Raw genomic sequence first — 24342 nt, 5'->3', positions numbered from 1 at the left:
GTGATTGAGATTGTTCCACTGTGGTTATTTATTGGTTTATTTACATTTACAATAAAGTGTTAGTAGTTTTACAAATTGAAGAGCAATAGCAATTAAAGTTTCGTATCGACGTGTATAATACACGTGATTGAGATTGTTCCACTGTGGTTATTTATTGGTTTACTTACATTTACAATAAAGTGTTAGTAGTTTTCAAATTTAAGAGCAATAGCAATTAAAGTTTCGTATCGACGTGTAATACACGTGATTGAGATTGTTCCACTGTGGTTATTTATTGGTTTACTTACATTTACAATAAAGTGTTAGTAGTTTTACAAATTGAAGAGCAATAGCAATTAAAGTTTCGTATCGACGTGTAATACACGTGATTGAGATTGTTCCACTGTGGTTTTGTGCCATGTTATTTTATTAACTATTAATTTCTGTAATTATTCTATAAATCGAGTTTAATGTAAGTTTCATCCAATAGTTTTTTTGATAATAAAGTACATAGTAATGTTCCACCACTGTGATTGTAGAATTGTAGTGGTGAACTGGTTACTGTTAATTAGTAAATAATGTACATTAATGCAGTTCTTGTACATGTTTGCTTTATAAATTAGAACATGGACTTAGAATAGTTTTGAGTGTAAACTATAACTAAGAAACGCTAATGCACTTCTCATTACGACTTACAATCCCCATATGTTGGCAGAATCGAAGTGGAGCTTATTGCTCCTGTGGGTACAGAGATAATCAGAGTCCAGGCAGTAGACAACGATCCTCAGCCCTACAACTCTGAGATTTACTACTACGTCCAATCTCGAGTTGTGAGCGTCAACCGAACGTCGGGCCTGATATCACTGCGAGAGAATCTCCACCCCAAGGATCGTGTCTTCACCATCGGTCTTCTGGCTTTCGACGGTGGTTCTCCTCGCCGCATGGCACGTTCCATCCTCACCATCAACGTCAAAATCTTATCAGGTGTCTATCAAGTTTGACTATAACCTTTCGCAGATAATTATATTTATACAACTTTAGACAAAACATACATCAATACCTGTCTCATCAAAATGTTACTTGAAACTAAACTCTCCAGTCTTGTTTAAAAGGATAACTTATATCCAGGATTGAACGCTGATACTTCCCTATCGCGTAAAATAAGTTCTGTTAAACCTTTTGTACACTAAGCCATTTGAATTAGAAACGACGTCATAAAGCTAACCTCTTTTAATAGTTTTCCAATAAAAGTACAGAGGGTTTAATCTCTAAATACTATTACACACACTACGATAAATTTACCACGTTTAATGGATAGTAATGTACTTTTCTGACTTAATCATGATAAAACATTATGAGGGGAAGAAACTGAAGAAAATGAGTGCACGAGACTTAGAAATGTAACATGTACGTTATCGTACTGAGGAGAACTATGCAGTTGAAACATATGCTTATACACTTCTACAACTCTGTTGTAATCAGTCAGAACGCACAGAATGTAACGTGAATATCCACCCATTTTTCTTGGAACCATGTCTCCTATTACTTACACACCCTTGGTGAAAGCATGATTTCTTAACAGTATCTATTCAAAAACAATGGATGCAATCGGTACGATTTATTTGTTCAGAATTAACTACATCTAGAAATTCTGGTTCAATGTAAATTAATAAAACAATATAACACGATAACGATACAATGACTAATTTTAGTGCCTGAAGAGTTGAATGATTGGTGGTTAATAAATAACAAATTTCATGCCTTGAGACATTTTTACTCCGGTTAAGCAAAGTGGAATATTACCTCATACAAAATGCTCTTTTATTGATGTGTATTTTCACAATATTTCTTAGTAAAATTCACAAATATTACTACATCTGGGGAATAAGTGCAAACCAACCAGCTCCAAAACCAGGAATTTGCGTTGTGAAACAGTCAGTAACACTGTATGAAATCAAGAACCAAATACGCTGAAAAATAACACTGGAAAAACATTGCATTTTGAACTAATTATTCACTGCATAAAATTACACTCTGAGAAAACAAAGAAACTGCAAAATAAAACCTTCTCGTTTGCCTCAAGGAAAATAAATGTTTCTTAAGTTTTGTCTATTATTATTCATTTAATCCAATATTATAATGTTTATATTTATTACCTTTGCGCGCGTTGTAGTATGCTGTAACTAAATTTAGCATGCTACACAGTGTATAAAAATTACGTATATTCACACCACTACAAAAACATTGAATGAAAATAAGATTTCACGAAACTATCTGTACACATGTACTGTTTATAAAACGTAGATTAATGTCGTAAAACCATTGCATGTTTTCAATAACTATAAGAAATGCGTATTTTGCTTACCAAAAGTTCGCTTAACTTACTCCTAACAAATTCCAAGTACAATTTATGCTGTTACAGAGTAATGCGTAAAGGACAGATTGAGACACTAATGAACCTTATAGTTGTTTTGGTGGGTGACTTAGAATTATATTTAGATTCACAGAGGGTATTACACCGCATGGTTCTCATATATTCCGGCCTCATTACTGTCATTTAGTTACCACACCTTTGTCTCGCAAGCCTTACAGTTAAAAAACCTTTTATCGTTAATTTTGTTTGTTCTACTTCAGATATTGTTCTCAAACTTTTCAAATATAACAAGGGTGTTGACCTCAATAAAACATGAAGTTACATGAATGTTATCAAATAAATTTGAATTTATTTTTAGAGCATAGATTTTTCAACATTCATACGTCAATTTTAAAGAAAGTAAAAATACACCGCAGAACACTTATGCGATTTAATTAATTCGTAATTTGACTGTTTCTGTCACATTTGTGTTTAAATAACCAAACTAACATTTGATGAGAAGACAAAATATCTTTTTAAAAAGTCGTTTAGTTTGTATAAACAGCAATATTCTAATTTAATGTAAATAAAGATTGAATTTAAAAAAGTACTTTCACAGCTGTAACTCGAATCCGGAACTCTCAATTGGCGAGTAAGCATGCCGTTTATACAAATTTAATAAATGTTAAAGTTCGTTTGACAGGTATTTTGGGTTTCCAAAACGGGAAGTAACATATATTAATTGTGTTTTTGTATATATATTCAATTCTCTTTATTTAATTTGTAGCTTTTAGCATATAAGTGATTTACGTATTTATTTTATAAATTATATGTTCATTAGAGTTTTTCTTCAAAACAAAATATATGTTTTATTAGCATACGACATGACAGCACGATATGTGTTTTTAATTTAGCAAAGTTTTAATCAAGATCTTTATACTAGAATAAACAATGCTGGTTAAAGCATCAAATGTGTTTCCGAGGTGGACATGAAGCCGTCCCCAGACGTATGATACTTTCCACAATAGCTGGAGATGACTTTTTAGTTTCTTTAGTTACGTTTTCTAACTCATTCCTTGTAATCCAGCTGAGTAACTTCTGCCTGATGTTAAAAATTACATAAAAGTTCTTCTTTATATTGTTTATACATACGTTAATTCAAAAATGATTTGCATATTTACGAAAATTTCGTATTTTTATAAAACCATTTCTAATCTCTTGCGTGAAAGCTGAAAATGCTTTAATTTGTATGAAGAAAATGTCAATTACGATAAGGTTCTTTACTCGTCACAAAAAGATTTTAGAAAATGACTTTCACAAGAGGTCTCTGGTCAACCGTTTACCTTCCAGTATATAAAAAGGGCAAACATTCCTTTAGGTGTCTTTTTTGAATATTATTTAATAGTTAAAACTGATAACCCAATAGTCCAGTATACTATTTATATGTAGACCTACATAACAGTTTATAATTTATTTGAGAATTGATATCAGTTTACAATTTACAACAGTAAATTAATATCAGATTGTAATTCATTTACAAATGCCCGTTATTTATAAACTAATTCAACGTTCTTTTGTAGCACCAAGGGAGTTATCTGTGGAGCAAACTGGGGACCAATGGGCGATGCTGTGTTGGTCACCACCCCTCAGTGGCTCGCCTTCAGGTTACATGATCTACCTAACGTCCACCACAGACTTTATGTCGGACCGTGCTCCCAGCGTCACCACCCAGCGCAACGTCAGCAGAGAGGAGTTAGGTACGCGTGCCGGTCGAAACTGTACTGCCCTCACCGATCTCGAGTCCTGGAGTGATTTTGAGGCGAGGATTGCTGGTTGGGACCGCTCTGAAATCGGCATGATCAGCAAAGCCGTTACTTTCGACACCAAAGTCAACCGTAAGTCCTTTGGACTCTCCTATAATTACACGTGTAACATGCTTCGTTTAATGTAATACTTAATGTTATGACCAGCAAGTATCGTAAAGCATTTTGCTATTAATTATAAAGTAGGGGCAGAACAGAAAAGATCTAACTCAAAAGACTCAATGAAACTACGTAATTTAAAAATTAGGCCTAGTAATACGATTAGCAGAAGTAATGCAACACCAGAGAATGATTTTGACTGTTACTAGTAATTAATACCAGTAAGAGGTCTACTACTACTAATAGTACGGTTAGTACGAATAATTCTACTGGATACCAGAGTAATGTTTTCAGGATATGCCTGTTTAAGATATTTTACACGTGGTTATAATATTTGGCAACATTTGGAGCTTTCTAACTTTCTAGGGTTATAGATTTCTGAGCGTATTTCCTAAAATTTAATTTCCAATTAAGTGGTGCAAAACGCCGAAAGGAATTGCACTGAATATCGTAAAATGAATTATGTATAAATAACCAACGTTCAGTTCGAAAATCAGGTGTAACCGTGAGGTAAACGTAACAAGAATCAAATAAAACTCTAACGGCCAGGAATTACATGGAATGTCTAGTAAACCTATTTATAATTTTTTTTTATTTTATAACTTAGTTGTCATATTTGATTTAGGTAACAACTAGCCTTAATGGGTGAAAAAGCTTATTATCTCCTTGTGCTTTGCACCAAGTAATTCTGGATTAAAAGCTATTGATATAATTTTGTGTGTTTTATATTTAATATAAGTTGTAGAGTGTATTATGTAACCTCATAATACCAGTAATGTAACTATGTTAATCTGCTTTCAAGGTCTACTTTAACTAAATCATTGGATTTATGCGTATTTTGTAAATTACTTTTAAAGTTAACGTAGTAGGCCTTCACGAATTCATTTTTATTTATTTTAAACACGCACTATGCTATGTTAATGTATGTATCAAAATACTATTACAATAAGTAAACATACGTTCATGAAAATAATCCAAACATATTTTGTCCTCATTTGTTTAACATTGCTTAAAAATCTTTATACTTAAATGGTTCTATGAGACTAGTTTCTCCGTGACTTACGGCATAGCTATATAGACGTACTATAACGAGTCTACTCTGTCTCAGCACGAGTAAAACGTACTATAACGAGTCTACTCTGTCCCAGCACGAGTAAAACGTAATGTAACGAGTCTACTCTGTCCCAGCACGAGTAAAACGTACTATAACGAGTCTAATCTGTCTCAGCACGAGTAAAACGTACTATAAGAGTCTACTCTGTCCCAGCACGAGAAAAACGTACTATAACGAGTCTACTCTGTCTCAGCACGAGTACAACGTACTATAACGAGTCTCCGCCCGAGTATCAATATAAGATATCTCCGTGTATCAAAAGAATCTTCCAAATAAAATCAAGGTAAATACGTTTTGGCAAAGATTACCTGTCAATCAATATGTATTCGTGTATGGTAAGCGAAATTCATGATTAAAACCCGTTAGATTGCAGTAAATTAGCATATATTTAGTTTCTTAACAACATATTGCCCGATATTCTCGTTTTTAATGAAATTATCTTTATCGTTTTAAGACCGGTCTTGAGCCATGGGTGTGCGCTCGAACAACCATTAAGCTTGTGTTTGCTCTGAAAACCAATAAAAAAATCTAATGCGAGCACTATAGCTGCAAATATTGAGAAAAGTCCTAAATTTACAAACCGTGTGTTACGGTACGAATGACCCATTTCGACAAAGATTTATTCCTTTAAACTAAGGCACAGCTGTTTGGCTGTACAAGGTAGTTATTTAATGAATGGCTTTTATATCTTGTGTTACGTATTATTTGCTGTTACCCTGTTAGGATCTGTGGAAGCTCTATTTTAACAAGTTTACAAACATATTATCAATCAATAATATGATTAAAATGATTTCAAAGAATGCCTTGTTTCTTTTATCATAAATATTCAATGACCTTATCAGTATGCAAGTACTTGAGCATAGTGGTCTGACTTATGCCAAGGAAGTACTGTACATCTCACAAAATACCTCCAGTCCGATTATCTATATCATCTTTCAAGCCACTAAACTTTCTGCTTATCTGCCATCTTAATGATTTCTGATTCTCATATAACTACTTAATAATAAAGACTGATGTTGACCTGTTGTCTGTGACTGAATGTAACAGAGAACACAAACACCTATCCGTTAACTACGCGTCAGTTGGCATCATGACAGTGTGGATTGTTTAACATCATTCTACAAAACGTCTACTGCATTTCTTGTCCCACGTCAAGCGTCATCTGTCATCACACCCGCTGCGCTTCCGTCACGACCTTCATGCACTCACTGACAGTCTCTTGAATCTCGAAATCACTCGCCACACAATTCGTGTTGTAACTAGTACTGTAAGATGTTCATTAGGCTACATGATCTCGTTCATTAAAGGACTGAAGAGAGAAAAAAGAATCAAAGAAAGTGACGATAGTGTCAAAGAATAACTCAATTAAGAGCGACGTACGGTTCGTAAACTGATCAGACATCCTCATTGATCGTTGAAAATATCCTTCATCACTTTATCACAAACAGCATATTTATGGGAATGGTTCTCCTTCACCACATTCCCTCCATCAGAAATGTTGGTTCATCGAGTCGTTCAAACTGAACGATCTATTGAGACTACAAAGTGAGTGTATTTCGTTATCACTAATTCCTGCTAATCTTTCTGAATCATCTTGCCTACGTTAAGGCACGTTTGAATTCTAGCTTTTGTACTTTATGAATAATCTCGATCTTATTAATATAGTTGTTTTACTGTAAGATAAAAAGCTCCGAGTAGAACGCGATTGGTGGAACACACCCAATCGTTCCACCAGAAAAGACCCAGTTAAAAATATAAAAAGCATTTCGTTGAGTAGCATTGTTGTGGCAAAAGTTAAAAAGAAGATCGATGAATATCAGTTTTTGCTGAGAACTGAATTAAATAGATACTAGAGCTTTTTACAGGGTTAAGAAAAATTACATTCTTTGCACTATAAAGATTTCCATATTAATATATTCAAACACTTTTCGATAATGTCAATTCCTTCTAGAATCATTCCATAATAATAATTACTTTGAAATCATTCAAAAAGCATATCAATATTATAGAAACATGTTGGGATATCCAATACAGATCCAGTATAGATATCTGTATAGTTTGAGACATTAATTTGAGATAATTACAAGTTGTAATTATACATATTACTTAATTAAATTACATTTTTTTGTAAAATAAAACATTTTATTATCTTTAGTGACCATTCATATACATAATGTCTTAGCTTGAGCCACGTTTTTGTAATCAAACAAAGCTTCTCGAAACACTACATTTCTTACTATAACCAATAATTTCTTAGTAGAATAATCAAAAACTTTGTTCTAACTGTACAGACATGGTAGCTTTAAGTACCGTGACTAAAAAATTGTTTTTTATCTTTGACTTGTATACGGAATTGCCATCATCTATACGAGTCAAAACAGCTTGGGAGGTGATAAATAAGAATCAAATAAAACCCAAAAACATTCAAAAAAATCCTTTTCTAACATGTACTAACAAGTATGGATAGTATGTATTAGATTCTTAACTTATTGGATAGGGTATTCTTTTCTAGAAAATGAACAAAGGCAGAACACCACGAACCTGGTGGGTGGTCTTTTTGGTATGGCATTTATACGAGAGCATGTGTATATTTAGACCACTCTATTAACTAGACTGCATCCATAATGCAATGTTATTGCAGGAACTTTATAGTGGCCACGGATTTATGGTGGCCGTGACTGCCACAAAGCATATCAAGTCATGCCTCAGCGACAGAAATAAGTACACTCGTATTCTATATTTGTTTCAAAAATATCAATGAATCATACAATGAACATCAGTCGTAGGTGGTTAGTAGACGAGTGAAGACGTATTGTGACCTGTATTCCGTAGTTTAGTTTTAATGATTAGTGTTTGGTATAGTTTTGTATTAAGTGCATGTCTTTAGAGTTAGTGAAGTTGACAAACAACATGTAGGTTGTGATTCCTGACTTAGGCATGCCACAACGCTTTAGTAAGATTTGTTTATTTTAACCTAGTTTGTAATTATGTATTAGGTTAGTTCTTTACCTGAAGAAGAGATCAGATTGCAGATCTCGAAACGTAGTGTTACTGTTTTCTTGTTTCACTGAACGATGGCAAATGTCCGGAAAAATCCTGTTTCCTTCACAATCTTTCCATCGTCAAAAATAACCTTCAAACAAAGAAAAGAATCATGGTGTTACGCTGAATTTATTTTCGTCTACATACCATTTTAGGTATTATTCAAGCAATTAAATAAATTATTCATGGTGGATATCACGTTCAGGATGTAGATGAAAAAGGTCTATGAGAATGAATCAAATCGAATATCGACTTAAAAATTCGGATTTTTGTAAATATCAATTCATACCTACTGAACATTCTCTCTAGAACATACATATGACTTTAACAATTCTCATTTAAAACAATAGTTAGTTCATTTTTAGCAGGTCGTCATTATGATATAATTCCTATGAATCTGAAGACAGAATTCATTGGAATGAAACTCGACGGAAGGCTGATGTGGGAGGAAGACGTTGGTGAGACATGCTCACAATTTATATAAGATTTATGTTTTGCGTATCTAGGTGAAATGTACTATTATTAAATAATATTTTTATCGTATGAAATAAGACAGAGGGCACAGAATAGAGATTTGAAAGTGTGTTCAGACTCTAAGTCAGTTTAAATCGTGATGTGATAGAACCGTGTATGAATGTCTTGGTGTCCGTACTTCAAGTTTGTTTATATAAGGATATATAAAACCGTTGGAAATGAAAATCTGAAATGATTTTAAACTCATTCAAACGCTCGTCCGTGGCTTGTCCTTTGAAGCAATAAATGTATTTAACAGCTCTGGTGCTTTTTATACTTAGTGCAAAAATGTTGATGATATTTTTTGACATGATAAAATGTATTAGCTACCTACAGTATTTTTACCAAATGTACGCCATATGCTTTATATCTTAAATATATATGTATGTTTTCAACAACATAAATAATCTGTTCAGAGTAAAAAATAATAAATCTTTAAACTGGAACTGTGAACTGTATCTACAAATCACACAAACATTACAGATAGTTTTTATATAAATATTATGTGTGTTTTTATAGTGTATTATACATAGCAAAAATACATTATATAGAGGTTAAATTAGAACAGCAAGATTATTTCTACGACATGGCATCCTTAATGTGATACGAAGTAGCATTATAGAGAATTTAAACAAGGACAATGTTACAGTACAGTATCCAGCAAAGAGTAGTCACGTACGTTGGATGTTGACCTTTACGGGTAAACATCAGGTAGTATACACATTCAGGTAGGTAGTAATAGACAACTCTATCTGGAGACCAACGCCAGTTATATTGTAATGTAATACAGGCAATAGTAATCGCAGACGCAGGATGCAGGCTGTGCAAGGTAAATGTCCGATAGCTTAGAAATGTATACAAACACATATAGGATATCAAAATTGCTATTTACATATTTCATTTTTATTCTGTTATAAACAACTGAAACTCGGTTTATCTGAGATTTACATTCAAGTTTGTTTATTGCTCTAAATCATGTATAACAACTCTTATACACATATTAATTATAAATAGATTCCTCAGGTTTGATTTTAAAATGGTATAACGCCTTAAGAAATACCTGCTCCTCTCCATTTTCTAAATCATTAAAATAATTTTATAACTTTTTATCTGCTTTCCCTCTGCAAGTATGAAAAGCTTAAAATACCAACACACTATTTACACCGGTTATCTTCAAGAAGTTATTAAAGTATTTCGATCCATCCCAAATATTTTATATATATATATATATATATATATATATAATTTCAGTACCCCAAATTCTTATTAAAATATATCAAGTTAAGTTTGAGTTTTAGTTCTGAAAGTTCAAAAACAATTCATTTGATTTTTATATCTTCCGTCGACTACAAAAAAATTGTTTTAAAGAGGTCTATAAATTTACAGCCTTTCATAAACAGAAGGCAAAAGACACGAGTTTTGACAACGATGCCATGATCACAGTAAAATTTTAACCTTACAACAAACTATAAACAAAATTAACTAGATGGTTTAAAATTTTTGTTAGCAAAGAAAAGTTTGACTCAGAATATGTACAATTCCACGTACGTTGCAACTGTACGTGCTAAACAGGACACCACTCAGCAATACAATTTAAAAATTTACAATCTCATATTCTAAAGTTATACCGAATTCCGTCTTTCTGAGCGGGATAGCCATTAATAAGTAAATATATTTAATCTTCCACCTCACTTTAAATATGATATGTATTATTTAAAATATTTTGTTGTACGTCGACTCAAGCTATCTAAAACTATAAATGTATATAGATATTTTCCACTTATTGAAAGTTCTTTCATTTTAAATGTGTCTTGTGGATTTGAAATACATCCGAATATAGGGCTCGGCCCACGAGCTTCGAAAGTTCTAACATATAACTTATGGGTGTATTGTAGTTTGGTTTAAAACAGCTGATTAATAAAACACTGGCGATTCTCATTCCACTAACCAACTTAATATAAGATGATTGGCCATAACATCTAATAACTAAATAAATGCGAAAATGCGTAGTTCTTAATGATGGTTTCTACTTGTAGATGTCAACTACATTGGTCTAAGGGATAGGACTTTTGAAGAAAGAGAGGCCATTTCGATAAGAGAGACGGAGATTACGATTTCAATAACGAATGTCAGTCAAAAGCCACTATAAGTCTCGTGAATATAATAAAGAAATCTTTAGTCACCAGTACGGTTGAAGTATTTATCGTTTCTATAACTGTACTCAGTTAAACGTTATTTACTTCAATAAAATAAGTGGATTAAAATTTTAACCAAACGTTCGCTACAACACATGGTACAGTTTAAGCAAGGAAAAATTAACAATTAGAACCGGGTATGACAAATGTGATCGTATTTTCCCCAGATATTTATGACCTGGCGTGATGGCTGTGCCGTGACTCCGCTTATCTCAGTCAGGGTGTGATTGCAAAACCACAGACCACAGGGTCTACCCGCAACTCATCACTCACGTGTGTCAATCGCACGTGCCCCTTAATATGTATATTCTGTACTTCTGCGTACCCAGTTCCTCATATACTCATATTTATTTGGATGATCCGTAATAATTTCCTCAATCAGAAATAAGATGTAAGAAGACTTGTAATGTATCAGTGTAAATCCAATAAAATTTTAATTCATTTGCTTCAAACTAAGCTCCACTCATACATGCAAATGTCTTTATACTCGACCTACGTTACCAACTGCCTTAACGATTCTACCATTTCTACATCAAGCGATTTACCATATTCACTTGGTTTGGAAGTTTAGAAACTACTTCATTTTACACACATCGTTTGTTCTTTTTTAATGTTTTATTTTAGCAGTGGGTGATTTGGAAGCATAGCAATAGCTTAAACATTAGGCATCGTTAAATCCTAAAAGAATTAACGTTAGGCATCAGAAATAATTGTACGTCAAAGTAAACCACTGATTCTCATAGTCTGTAAAGAATCGCACCAACCATGAGGCGAGACATCGATGAAAAATTATACTACAATAAAACTATTAAATATTAAAGCATGACTCACAATCATACAAATCACACACAAATAAGCCGATTCAATTTGACCACACCCCACGTGCTTGAGATGGGGAACAGAATCTTAGAGCCAAATGTTTCTGTATCTCCTCCTCCCGAAAATGAACACCCACTCTTTTGTCTGAAATTTGCAACATATTATAAAATATTTGTTTGTTTGTTAGTTTGTTTTCTCTAATTCCTTTAGACCTCATGGAGACAGAATTAATAACGTAACTGTCTGTAATCACATAGGTATGTAGAGCAGATTTTCTGTTCGGCCAGTACATCGAACGCTTTGAACTATCCGGTTTTATATTTGAATAGCTGCCATCTTACAAGAGTTATATAGAGGATTGTACATTTACAGTTGCTTTATTTGTTATAGCTGTCTGCAAGTATATTTTTGATTAAAATGTGCTCCTAATACTTTCATTTTTTTATATTCATAAATCGAAGTTCGCTAAGATAGTGACATAAAAGATTCCCAAATTGAATAACATTGTCGTGTAATCATGAATACAAAAACCTCGCTAAAGTCAGTTTTTCAGCATCTTTATGCAGATAAAATCGGATGCTATAGTTTATTATTTTTCTTTTATATTTTATAGTAAAATTTGGAATTAGTGTTTCTATACAGTTATGTGAAAGTTTCTGGATTATAACGCACTGCCATATGTAGGGGACTACTATTGAAGCCTACATTCAACTACAAACAACATATCGGTATTTTCATAAATAAACCATGCCTCGTTACTTGACTCCAGATTTCTCACATATCTGGCAGTGATCTTTTATATCGTCGTAGTAGATATAATTTTAATTTTAATATTTACCAATTAGGCGTAAATTTAAACGCATATCCAAAACTGGATGGCAATCAATTTTATACTGTACTAAATCCATTTTTAAGATCATATAATATAATATTCTGTAACAAAACGCGTCAATTTTACGTTTAATAAGTTCCAATTTTCTATTTCTAACTTAACAAAGAATGATTTTCTGTACATAACGTGATATACAGAATACATGTGTCTATTAAATTTTAGAAATTTACATTCCATTGTAGTATTGATTTTATGGGAAAATGTTTACCTTAATATCTAAAAACTTCAACAAATAGTTAGATTATATCAAGTATAAATAGTGTATACCTAATACTCACCAGTAAATTACAAAGTAATGGAACTGTTTCAGTTGTAGAACATGAAAGTAGCTTAACTGTATAAATGTATAAGTTTATAACGTACAAGTTTTAATGTGGCAGTTACTGATCGAACTTTCTGTGCAACGCTCCATAATCTAACCTTGAACTCTTTTTAGTTGCCTCTACACGTATCATTATGTTTACTTTTTGTGTTAACGTACTCGGTTAACATATATTATAATTAAGTTTTCGGTTTCAATTAGTGACCAAGCTCTTACATCTGATTATTATTTGTGAGGTTTAAATAATAAATATTCCAACTGAGAAAGAAAATCAAATTCAGGAAGCTAGGCCTGCTTACTTAGATATACATAAAATTCATTTCAATGTATCTGAAGAGATCGGATAGAAGCTAAAAACTCTGGCCAAACACGTAACGAAATAATAGGCACATTCTGTAAATAATGGTAATAGCCCAATTCGGTATTATAAATTAAATCAGCTTCTTAAAAGGAAACGTTAAACCAACGTGAGTATTCGCAGGCAAACCGATTCCCCTCGAAATAGACTTTAAGTAGCTTCTGTTAAATACTAAAAAATATTATATGACCTATACTTAGGAGCATATTATTCAACACCAATATAAAGAATTATCATTCATTTCAAATTGGTGAAATTCTAAAGTACAGCTATGGTATCGGTATCAACCATATCAAATCTCAGGTAAAATTTTACAGTAATTTGTAAATATTATCATACAGAAAGCAACTTATAATAATTATTACTAAATTTACAAAAGTCTTATTAAAGTTTACACATACAGCTTTTTACACCTAATTAAATAGTACACTCTATGTGGTCATTCTTGATTCCGTGGCTGCTAAAACAGTAATTATGTCTGAATTTGCTAGCGGGAGTTTAATATCAAAAGGATTTAAAATCTAACCAGTCATAGAAAAGTCGCAAGATTTATGGAAATTAATTTTAAAGCTGAAACCGGTAGTATTACCATTTCTCGTATGATTATGCAAAACAACTTTCCATGCAAGAATGCCAGAATCTGGAATTGATATGAATCACTGCATGAAGTTGGGTGCATTAAAATAAATTGTTGTTTCCATTGTTCTGGTGAACATATCAGCAATTTAAAAAAAAATGTATATGCGAGTCATTTTAATATTATACGGGTTTGCATGAATCTTTACCAAAACATTATATTAGTACAAGTACGTTTTACCCTATTACCATAAAAAGCGTCACCAAAGATCCAACCTTCAGCTAGTCAACCTGCAATAATTTCTTTTTACCCATTCACCAATTTTTCGCTTAACCCAAAAACCACCCTCTCCAAGGATTATGTTAGTAAAAATCTGCTAGCCTTCCAGAGAAGGTTGATGATGAGATAGTTATCACAGACCTAATTAACTCGTTAAACCCGAGTTGACACCAAAAAATACAGAATATGAAAAAATGAGTAAAAATTTATTCATACAAAAAAACATTCTCAGCCTAATGGCCAGCTTGGCTATAACTCTCCAAAGAATATGAATAAAACTAAAACCATGTTTTACTACATTCGCTCCTCCCAAATAGTTAGGGAGAGTAAAATTACAGAGGTCAGCCCTAACAAAGTCATAGATTGTGTAATGGATTCTTACATCAGTGAATTCATTTCTACAGAACCAGAAAGCGACAATAGTTTTATTCCATCTAAAACAAATTGTCATAAACGTAATTATAAGAGGAAATTGAAAATACAGAAGAGATGTGAATAGGGCTAGTCACAGAACTACAACAATGTTTTTGCAGTCTACAACAAATGGGTAACTAACTTAAATGTACAGTTCCAGTCACTGGTTCAGTATTCTATAAACGATATTTCTCTTATGGTAACAGCATATCGAGGAAGGACACCAGTAAGATCCAAATAATACAAAACGTAGCATTACGCTATGTGTTCAATTTGAAACGTTTTTAACGCGTGTGAGGTTCTTATGCTTCAAATGGAAAGGATGTGCGGGGTATTGAACAACTACATGATGCATTCAATTCCAGTACTTGTGAGAGAGGCTGCGATTCCAGACCGAAGTTTTCCAGAGTAGCACCCGCCATGATAAACAGCTTCACTTCCAAAACGTGAGGCTGGTGGGTAGGAGTCCCCATGTATAATGGCTTCCTCGAAAGTTTAATGAAACTTATAAGCTGATAAAGAACATTTATTTAACTTATTTATATTATTATTCATCAATATGATATTGGTATTGAGCTGTTCTGTAAACCAGAATATGTCTGAGAATGTCTCGCAATAAAGGGTATTTTATCCAGTATATAGTATATAGTATCCATTTAGGATATTTATTAATATCGCTAATCTTTCAGTTGCCTAAGACGTCGGACTTGGGTTGATATTTGAGTTAGATATAAAACAGATTCTAATCCTGTAATTGACCGCAGCACAGTAACAGTACCATCGATCTTGTACTTTATCTTCTCACCACCTTACTCTGTTTGATAGGATATTCATAAAGGCCCATGTCCCATGCCAATGGACAAAATGAGACTTAAAAGGGGATCGGAGTCTCCCTTTTTTATTGTCCGTGATAGATTTATTTAAGGCATGACTTCTACTTCATTTTAGGCTATGGTCCTTCTACTTCATGAGCAGGTCCCTGGCAGCAAAGGTTGTTTCTATCCTGCAATTTCATACTAATAGCACACTTTGAGCATATAATTTAAATATTTTGGACGTACAAATCTATGTTTGTATCAGTTACATAGTTTTATTCTAAAATACATGTTGTATTCTGTCCAGAGTATCAAATGTTGCCTAAAATGCAAACCACTAACACATTTAAAACAGTTATAAACACATTGCAGCACTCATCGGCCAAAAATATCTGTTATAAGTAATTTATATATAAAAATACAATACTAACGTAAGGGCAAAAATAACTCATTACATTACGTATTAAATATAAACATAGAAATATTTAATGAAAATCTCCGCAATTGTGAATATATAAAAGTCAATGCCATAAATGTCAAAAACCAGTGGATATAATCAATAATGTGCATTGTTGCGTTTTCCAAAATTGTTCCCTATAACTATGGAGACTTTAAAAATATTTTACTCAACTGTGAAACGATTAAAAATGAATGTATTACATGTTGCACGTACATAACTATTCCTTTGCAGACACTCAGAACAATGACAAAAATTAAAAAATAGGCGTTGCTGAAGATGAAATCAATGGACACGAAATGGCATTTAGTAAAAAAAAACTAACAATCTAAAATGAGGGAATTCAATTGAACACGACTATTTTAGGTGTGTTCCACGACAAGCGATTGTGTGTACACATCTAATATATCGTAATAAACAATGTAGAAATTCAAGCTTTAGTTAATGATTTAGTTCTTTTCTTACGTCATATTTCTTGTAACAAAGTTAAAAAAATATTCAATATTTCAATACGAAAGCGATTTCCTTTTTCCATTAATTTTGCTACAAAATATTGTAGTAATGCACTGTTTGGTATTTTTAGACGTAATAATTCAAACATATTAGGTAAATAAAGATAGCAAAGACTATAAAATGAAAACCTTTGCATACTGTATTTTTCATGAAATCAAAGGAGTAAAAAATACAATTTTGTTTATTTCGGGTAAATAACTATACCCTTACATTTACAGTTGTACCTAATTTTATCGACGGTTGTGTTGTTGCAGGCTTATTAAAAACTTTTCTGGATTATTCCGGAGTACTTATCGATTAAATGGTTCCCCTTCTCCCATTCATATTTATTGCAGTTAGTTTTAGGCGCCTTATAGGTTACAGAGAACATAAGAAGTCATGGTTCATTTTTGAGGTAAAAAAAATTTTGAGATTATAGGTAAACGCGAATGTAATCTTAATCACCACTTTAAATGTCTACGACCTAAGCTTGGCAAAGGTGAACTATGATTTCTCGTTTACAGAACCTCTTTTGGGAGTTTGACTGGGTCCAAAATCCCCTACGGTCTGATTGAGATGTTGCCAGAAGGAAAAGGCAGAATGAATCAGCACTCGCCAGAGACTGGATAGTTTAGGGGAAAGTTTAGAGTGCAATTCAAATGTCAATAAACTGATATACAGTGTGTCTTACTACTCTTCAGCTGAGTATTATATATGTGTATATATAAATAATAGACTTATATACAATATTTTTGCACCACCATTTTGCACTACCAGTAATTCAAACCTCAGTAAATGAGACACAATTTAATACGTCGTATATAATATATACAATACACAAGTAATGGTTTATTTTTAATTAAAAAGTGCCAAAATACTAAACATTCCTTAGTTGTCATACTGTATGTAACAAATGCTGTTTCTAATATGTTAACGATTTTTATAATTAATTGATAAAAGCACCGCTTATCAGGGTTAATTAATTTACAGACGTGGACTATACAAGTGACTCCAATTGTTTCCCACAGCCATCGCAGCTCACATTAATCTAACCTAACCTAATACCAACTAAGATGTTCAGATTAATCTACCGTATAAATCTTACACTACCACATCGGAGATTTCTATGCACCGAATGTGTACTAAGACCTTGGCAGTTGTCCTTCAGAGACATTCAGAACGTATGGTTGTGTGGAGAGTCTGGAGACCTTTGCAAAGAGCTGATCAATCAATTAAGGTCTCTCGTTACAACTGGGTCTCTGAGATTTAACAGATCATCACCTCTTTTAAACGCCATACCGTTCCTACGTCATCGCCGTTATTAATTCACGAAGTAATACTCTTTTATTATAGTCTACAAACGTACAGGTCACTTACAACATTACGGCAAACGAAAGGACTAATAAGAGATCGGTTAGGAGTTTTAAAGATGTGAGTATTGCTTATTACTCATTATAAATGGTAGAAATATTACTTAACTTGTTGGTCAACACAGGCACTGTGCTTTGTTGTTAAAAAAATGTATTCCTATTCTTTTACAAAAAGAAAAAATGTATGTAGATCTATTACAGTCTTGCTGACAAAGTCTTATAATTCTGTCTAATTTCCCAGACTTGTTTAGAAGTCTGTTTGAAAACAAGACAAAGATACGATTGATACACGAGCCTTTTCCTAAGAACTATATTCATATTTATGTTCAAATATTAAATACTTTCAAGGTCATATTTGTAAATTAGCTACTAAACACCAGTAGCTTTGAACAAGACAATTCCATATCTAAAATATCAACTTTATAGCCATCTAATTTCCCAAATTCCGTACCAAGTCGCTCATGACATGTTAGAAAATATTTCTCACCAAATACTCACTTTGAATTAATTGAACTTTTTGTTTTGAAGACCAGGAACTCTGAAGCGAAGAAACTGACATTATACAAATATAAGGATGATAAATGTACCTTACAAAGGCCAGTGAGACAAAGCTCTAAATTCATACTTGAAAACTATTATTAAGCTCTTTAATAGTTTTGAATTGTAAATGCAATGACATTTTTAATGAAAAATATATTTAAGGTTTTAAATATATTTAAATAGATAGAAGGCCAAAATAAAGAAGTTTAACAAATATTGAAATTGCCTGTAATTTTCTAGAATGATATTCCTATGTGCTTTTCATGACCATTCTGATTTGCTTTGTCATATATGGCTTCATTTTTGTATTCTTAGAAATTATTCAAACGCTCTCTATAAATTTTGATGCAGTACATTGAATATCTTTTTCATATCTCTTGTTCGGTTACATACTATGTTTTTTTAGATTCTAAGTGTAGGAATGATATACATTTTTAAATTATCAAAGTTTACTGCTACACAGGTTTACAGCACTCGATGGTTTTATCGATCATTCAAAAAAGCACTTGATGATTGGTGCATTATTTTGTATGCCTTTTTCAACTGACACGGACTTGATGTACACGCATATTTTCTCGGACCTTATCCTTGGATAGATTGGCTCATTATACATATTACAATGCAATTTGTGTCTTTTGCGTACTTACGCCAAATCTTTGTTTGCTTGTTTTTTCTTTTTGTCAGGTGAACCAATTTTTTGTAACTCATTTGTGTATATTTACAGAGTCTTGTCGATTAATTTGGGTTTGGCATCAACAAATAAAATCATAGTAGGATTTCGAACATTTTCCATCGTTATAAGTTACAAACAGTATAATACTCCGTTTATATGATTAAAGTATACCCTCTTTTTTGCCCCAATATAGTAAAAGAGGTAAGAAATGCGCCAATGGACTGTCACTAAAAGTTATTAAAATTATTATAAAGTAATACATAACGAACACCATAAAGTTCAGACCGGAGTGAATGAACCCAGACGCTGTCACTGCACAGCAGCCACGAGCACAAACACGTCGCACCTGAAATAACGTGAAAAAGTTAGTGGCGATGAAACATTTAAAAGGAATATATAAACATTAAATGGAGCATATACCTATGATGACTAGAAATGTAAAAAGCCTACATCCACGCATTTATCCGCACTTATTAAAAATAGTCGTAGGAGAAAGCTTCCCAGTCTTACTATTTTGGTAGTAATTAATGTGTTTAGTTTTGATGTTACTATCGGGTTTTATCTTCGAACAGCTTCCTTAAAACATTAAATTCAGTACCCCATTAATAATTTCTTCCATTTGTAGAAATGATTGCAATAATTACACATAAGCTGGTTAAAACCACTGAATAAATGGAATACGTTGAAGATAGGCCTGTTTTCTATTTGCTGGTAATCTTAGGCCACTCCATTAATTTTGTCTAAGGCCTTTCTCAAGTTCAATTTTGCAAAGATTAATCTGAAATTCCTGAGAAGTTCTGAGTCCAATAAGGAAAGTCATTTGCACATTTCAAGTTTTCTTATCAAGTGTCTGTTTGATCTGTCGACGTTCTACCCAGTGTAGAAAAATTGAAGGAAATTGTGTTTATTCTGCTAAAAATATTATCGTAATTTTAACCAACGTATTACAAAAATAGTGAAGTATGTATACCTCAACATATATGTTACGTTTAATATTATTTTGAACTAATAGTTTAATCATTCGCAATATTTTTACATAATTATATAATAATGGGATATTTTACATACCTAATTAATGTGTTTTTTATAAAGTTGGTTAAATACAGTATTGGAAAGAGATATAAATGTTGACCCTTACCTTCTTGAAGCTCACCGCAGGTACAACAACCGATAAAACTTAATTATACCTGTTGGATGCACCTTGCTGCGGCTATAATGAAATTTCCTTCTTAGATTAAACTTTTACAAATTCAGAAAAGCAAACTTTCGATTCATGTGCTTTGTATTTTATAGTACGTATGATTATATACGATTTAAAAATAATGTACTTTTAAATTAAAATTTTTTATATTTTAAGGTATTACTAATAAAACTATTAACATTTAAATAGAGTATTTATGTTCAATATTAGTGATAAATGTAACTAAAACCTTTTAAAAATATAATATCAGATAGAAATTCCTGAGAAGTAAAACGTCTAGTCAATAAAATACTTTGGCTACAATAAAATCGAATGGCTATTTTACACTATTGATAAATTTACAACACAGAAAACTTAATTCAACAAAGAAGAGACCCCAAATAAGAGAAATCAACTACGACTCTGTTTCCTGTAACACCTTTACCATAATCAAAGTATAGAAATAAACATGTATTTTATTGTTTTGTGTTGAATTACAATATGAACTACGAGTATATTAAATTGCAGTAGATAGCGTGGGTGGTGAGAAATTGATAGGATGGATATATCAAAAGACAATGTAATTATCTAGAAACAGTATTGAAATCTTTAAGGACTATTACTATTATTTCAAATAGTGATACAACCTTGAACTAAATTGAGCCTTGAAAAGAAGCTCTTATCCAATATAATTTTCCAGACACTAAAAACCATAAAAACGTAAATAAAAAAAAATAATAAAAAATAAATGAGGAATGCCTTGTTTCAGCGGGCAAAGTTAAGGCTAAGAAGCGCTCTCTGGCACTTAACCTGGAGGCTTAAAGATGAGTTCCAAACCACCACCAATGGCCATACAGGCGGGCTACGATATTGTTACTATCAGCGAGCGATAACTTACTATTAAAAATTAATACTTTTTTAGTTAGCTCTATCTATCTTTTTTAATATGATCATTTTAACTGTGATCTTGTAACGTATGATAATCCTGATGTATGTATTTAAGTATATGCCTTCATTAACATACACTTTAATTTCTTAATCGTTAACACTACACTTTACTATATTCATTGCTACTATTTCCTTTAATTCTATATTTTAACGAATATTTTGAATTACATGTTAAATTTTGTATATTGTCAGGACGCTTATGTGCTAATTTAGAATAATAGATTTTTGTATATCACCGATTCTAATATTAGAAGTTCGGTTGTCTACGATAGGTTCTACATGTCATTAGGTACTGTAAGTATGTTACTACTATGACACCATAAATTACTTAGAATTAAACATAATGCCTATAGAGATTTATATAGGCGTGTAAAAACAGGTACCCAAGAGTAAGATTTACTGATTCTTAGACGATATGGATGATCAGAATACAATATGAACTTTTCGAAACGTCTGTATCACAATACTTTTTATGTCAAAATGTTATCTCTTTACCATACTGGATTACCTTTGTATTAACACAGCATTCTATTGGACCTGAATAATTGCTGTTTCTTAGTCTTTCATATTTAAAATTATTCTAAAAAAAATAAAAATAATATACAATACAAAAATATATATATATATATGTCTGTACTTAAACACATTATTCATATTCAAGTTGCTGTAATATATATATTATCAATTACTTAAAGTATACGGAACATGGGAATTAATTTGATAACCTTTAGTAGTCAGTCGAATTATAAAAGAATTAGCGAGCATAAACCACTTCAACATAAAAAATGGGAATTTTCCAAACAGAACGGTAAGCATTTACAAATTTCTAAATTGGCAATTTAATAATGTTTTATAATACTAAAAAAAGGTAATGTATGGTTATCTCCTTTAATTATTTTAATTCGTAAAATACAGAAATTTATTTAAGCATCTGTCATGTAAGGAAAGATTTGTATGGTCATACAACAGTTATTCTTATCTAAATGAAAACTTAATTATCTGAAGTATTTAAATTGCAATAACTATCATTACTTTTAATATGGAATGAAAATAAGTTTAAATATTGAGTTAGTATTTTGTTTATTTAAGGTTATGTATAATTTATGTATATTTAAATTCCAATGGAATGCATGCTTTGTGTAAATGCATTCTTTTACAAATTCCAGTGTTAAAATTGAATGGGCTTTACTATAAGTATAAATTGCGTTACTATGATAATGGACATTCCATATATAAATGTTCTCTGGACATACTTCGAGCATACCTAGGATGGATCCTTGGATGTCTCAAGCTCACATTCTTCTTTACAAGACACCTCCTGTATCTGATTTACTGCGGTGATCGCGGTATACTTGTTTATATACATATTTTCTCCTCCTTTTATTGTGCTACAGATTCTAATGTTATGCCACATTTTATAACTGAGCGTTTTTAATAGACACTTTGTATTAACTGACGTATTGGCAACTCACGTTACTGACCCATCATTTTTAATATTAATATTGCTATAAGTCCTTACATAAAACTAAAATGAATCTAAACAATTTTAGTTTTAACCACGATAAAAATCATTGTAGACGAATAACAGTTTTTGAAATGTTACATAAGGTCGTAATAAGTATTATTTTCCATTTATTCAACAAAAATAAAGTTGAGATGAATAAAGGTAAACTCAATAAAAATGTTGTTTAAATATAACCAGACAGTAATCAATGAATAACTAAACACGTTTCCTACCTTAATATTAGTCGTAACTTTAAATAGTAAATAGATGTCATTCAACATTTACCAAATCCTACAAAAGGAACAAGGAAAGTATTTATTAATTTACATAACGTGTTTTGTACCTAGTTATATTCTCTCTATTTATTTTTTGTTTAATTTGAATGTGTGCATTTGTAGTCGTTTTCAGTGTAGGAATTGAATGAGATTGGATCAATCTGTATGACAGTTTGACATATTCCTTATAAACTGAAACGTAATTAAAAGTTGATGGATTTGTTGGAATATAAAACATTGATAGTTATAAACGACAGCACGATATGAGTTAAAGAAGTTTAAACGACATGACGAAATTTATTTCGAAGCATGATTATTCTGCCTCTAAATATAATGGCAATAGATTTGCTTGGTTTGAAAGAAAGTTGTTTATTGATTTAGAACTAATCTTTTATCGTTAGAATTCAATACTAATTATAGAAAAGCTTTAAAGAATACCAAGGCTATGGACAATCGCTATATTTATGTTATGAAACAAAGAGATACAATATTTATAACTGGTATCCGCTTTCCTGTCCTAAGACCGAACCCCAATATTGTAAATACCACGCAATATATTTAATTAGAGAATATTAACACACTAAAGTTGATATACAATTCCACTCAGTAGTGTGCCTTATAAAAACAGAGAGAAGGCTAAATTGTAATTATAATTCAACTTACAATTAACTGTAATGGAATTACAACTGATACACACTTGTCGATTTAATAAGGAAAGAAGGATAAAATATCTGTATCAATTCACATATGCTTTAAAGCAAATAATACATACTTTGATTAAAACATCATTTAAATGTTTCAAATAATTAAAATATATAGTTAGTGTGATGATGACATGAATTTTAATGGAGTGTATAATGAACAAGTCTTCCGCATAATTAAATCAAATAAAAGAATTACGTGCACAAATCTAACTTTGGATTAAAAATTAATTAAAATGTATTATTGTATGAATTGGAATGTATTTTAACAAAACTACAATCTTGTAAAATTATGGAATTAAGAAGTACAATTTATAAAAAGTATTAATAATATAAACTTCCTTTTTCGATGACCAAGAAGAATTTAGAGAAACTACATATATTATCTGTCATTCACATAAATATTATACGATTGTGACTATTAACTTTATAACTTATACTAAGTATGAATAATGATAAAAATAGTTAAAAAGTGTATATGACTCTACATGCATTTAAAAATGAAGATATATAATATACTTTATAAAAATAGAATTAAACTGGATGCTGTAATTAAGCAGGAAAGATAAAGATTCAAGGAAGTAAACAGTAGAAATACTGTGAGAAAA

The 24342-nt window shown here is 31.6% G+C and overlaps 1 protein-coding gene across 3 annotated transcripts in view; it reads left to right on the top strand.

Annotated features, from left to right (window-relative positions):
- Positions 1-24342, top strand: part of LOC124369085 (latrophilin-like protein LAT-2) — a 381707-nt gene that overhangs the window by 239606 nt on the left and 117759 nt on the right. For all 3 annotated transcript variants that reach the window (XM_046826807.1, XM_046826804.1, XM_046826808.1), the window contains exons 5-6: positions 695-963; positions 3913-4227. In XM_046826807.1, the coding sequence (XP_046682763.1) occupies positions 695-963; positions 3913-4227 (584 nt within the window). The remainder of the gene's footprint in view (positions 1-694; positions 964-3912; positions 4228-24342) is intronic.

This window comes from Homalodisca vitripennis, chromosome X, assembly GCF_021130785.1.
Source record: "Homalodisca vitripennis isolate AUS2020 chromosome X, UT_GWSS_2.1, whole genome shotgun sequence".
NCBI lineage: Eukaryota > Metazoa > Arthropoda > Insecta > Hemiptera > Cicadellidae > Homalodisca > Homalodisca vitripennis.
Note: the sequence above shows the minus strand (reverse complement) of the source record. Positions and strands in the feature narration are given on the sequence as shown.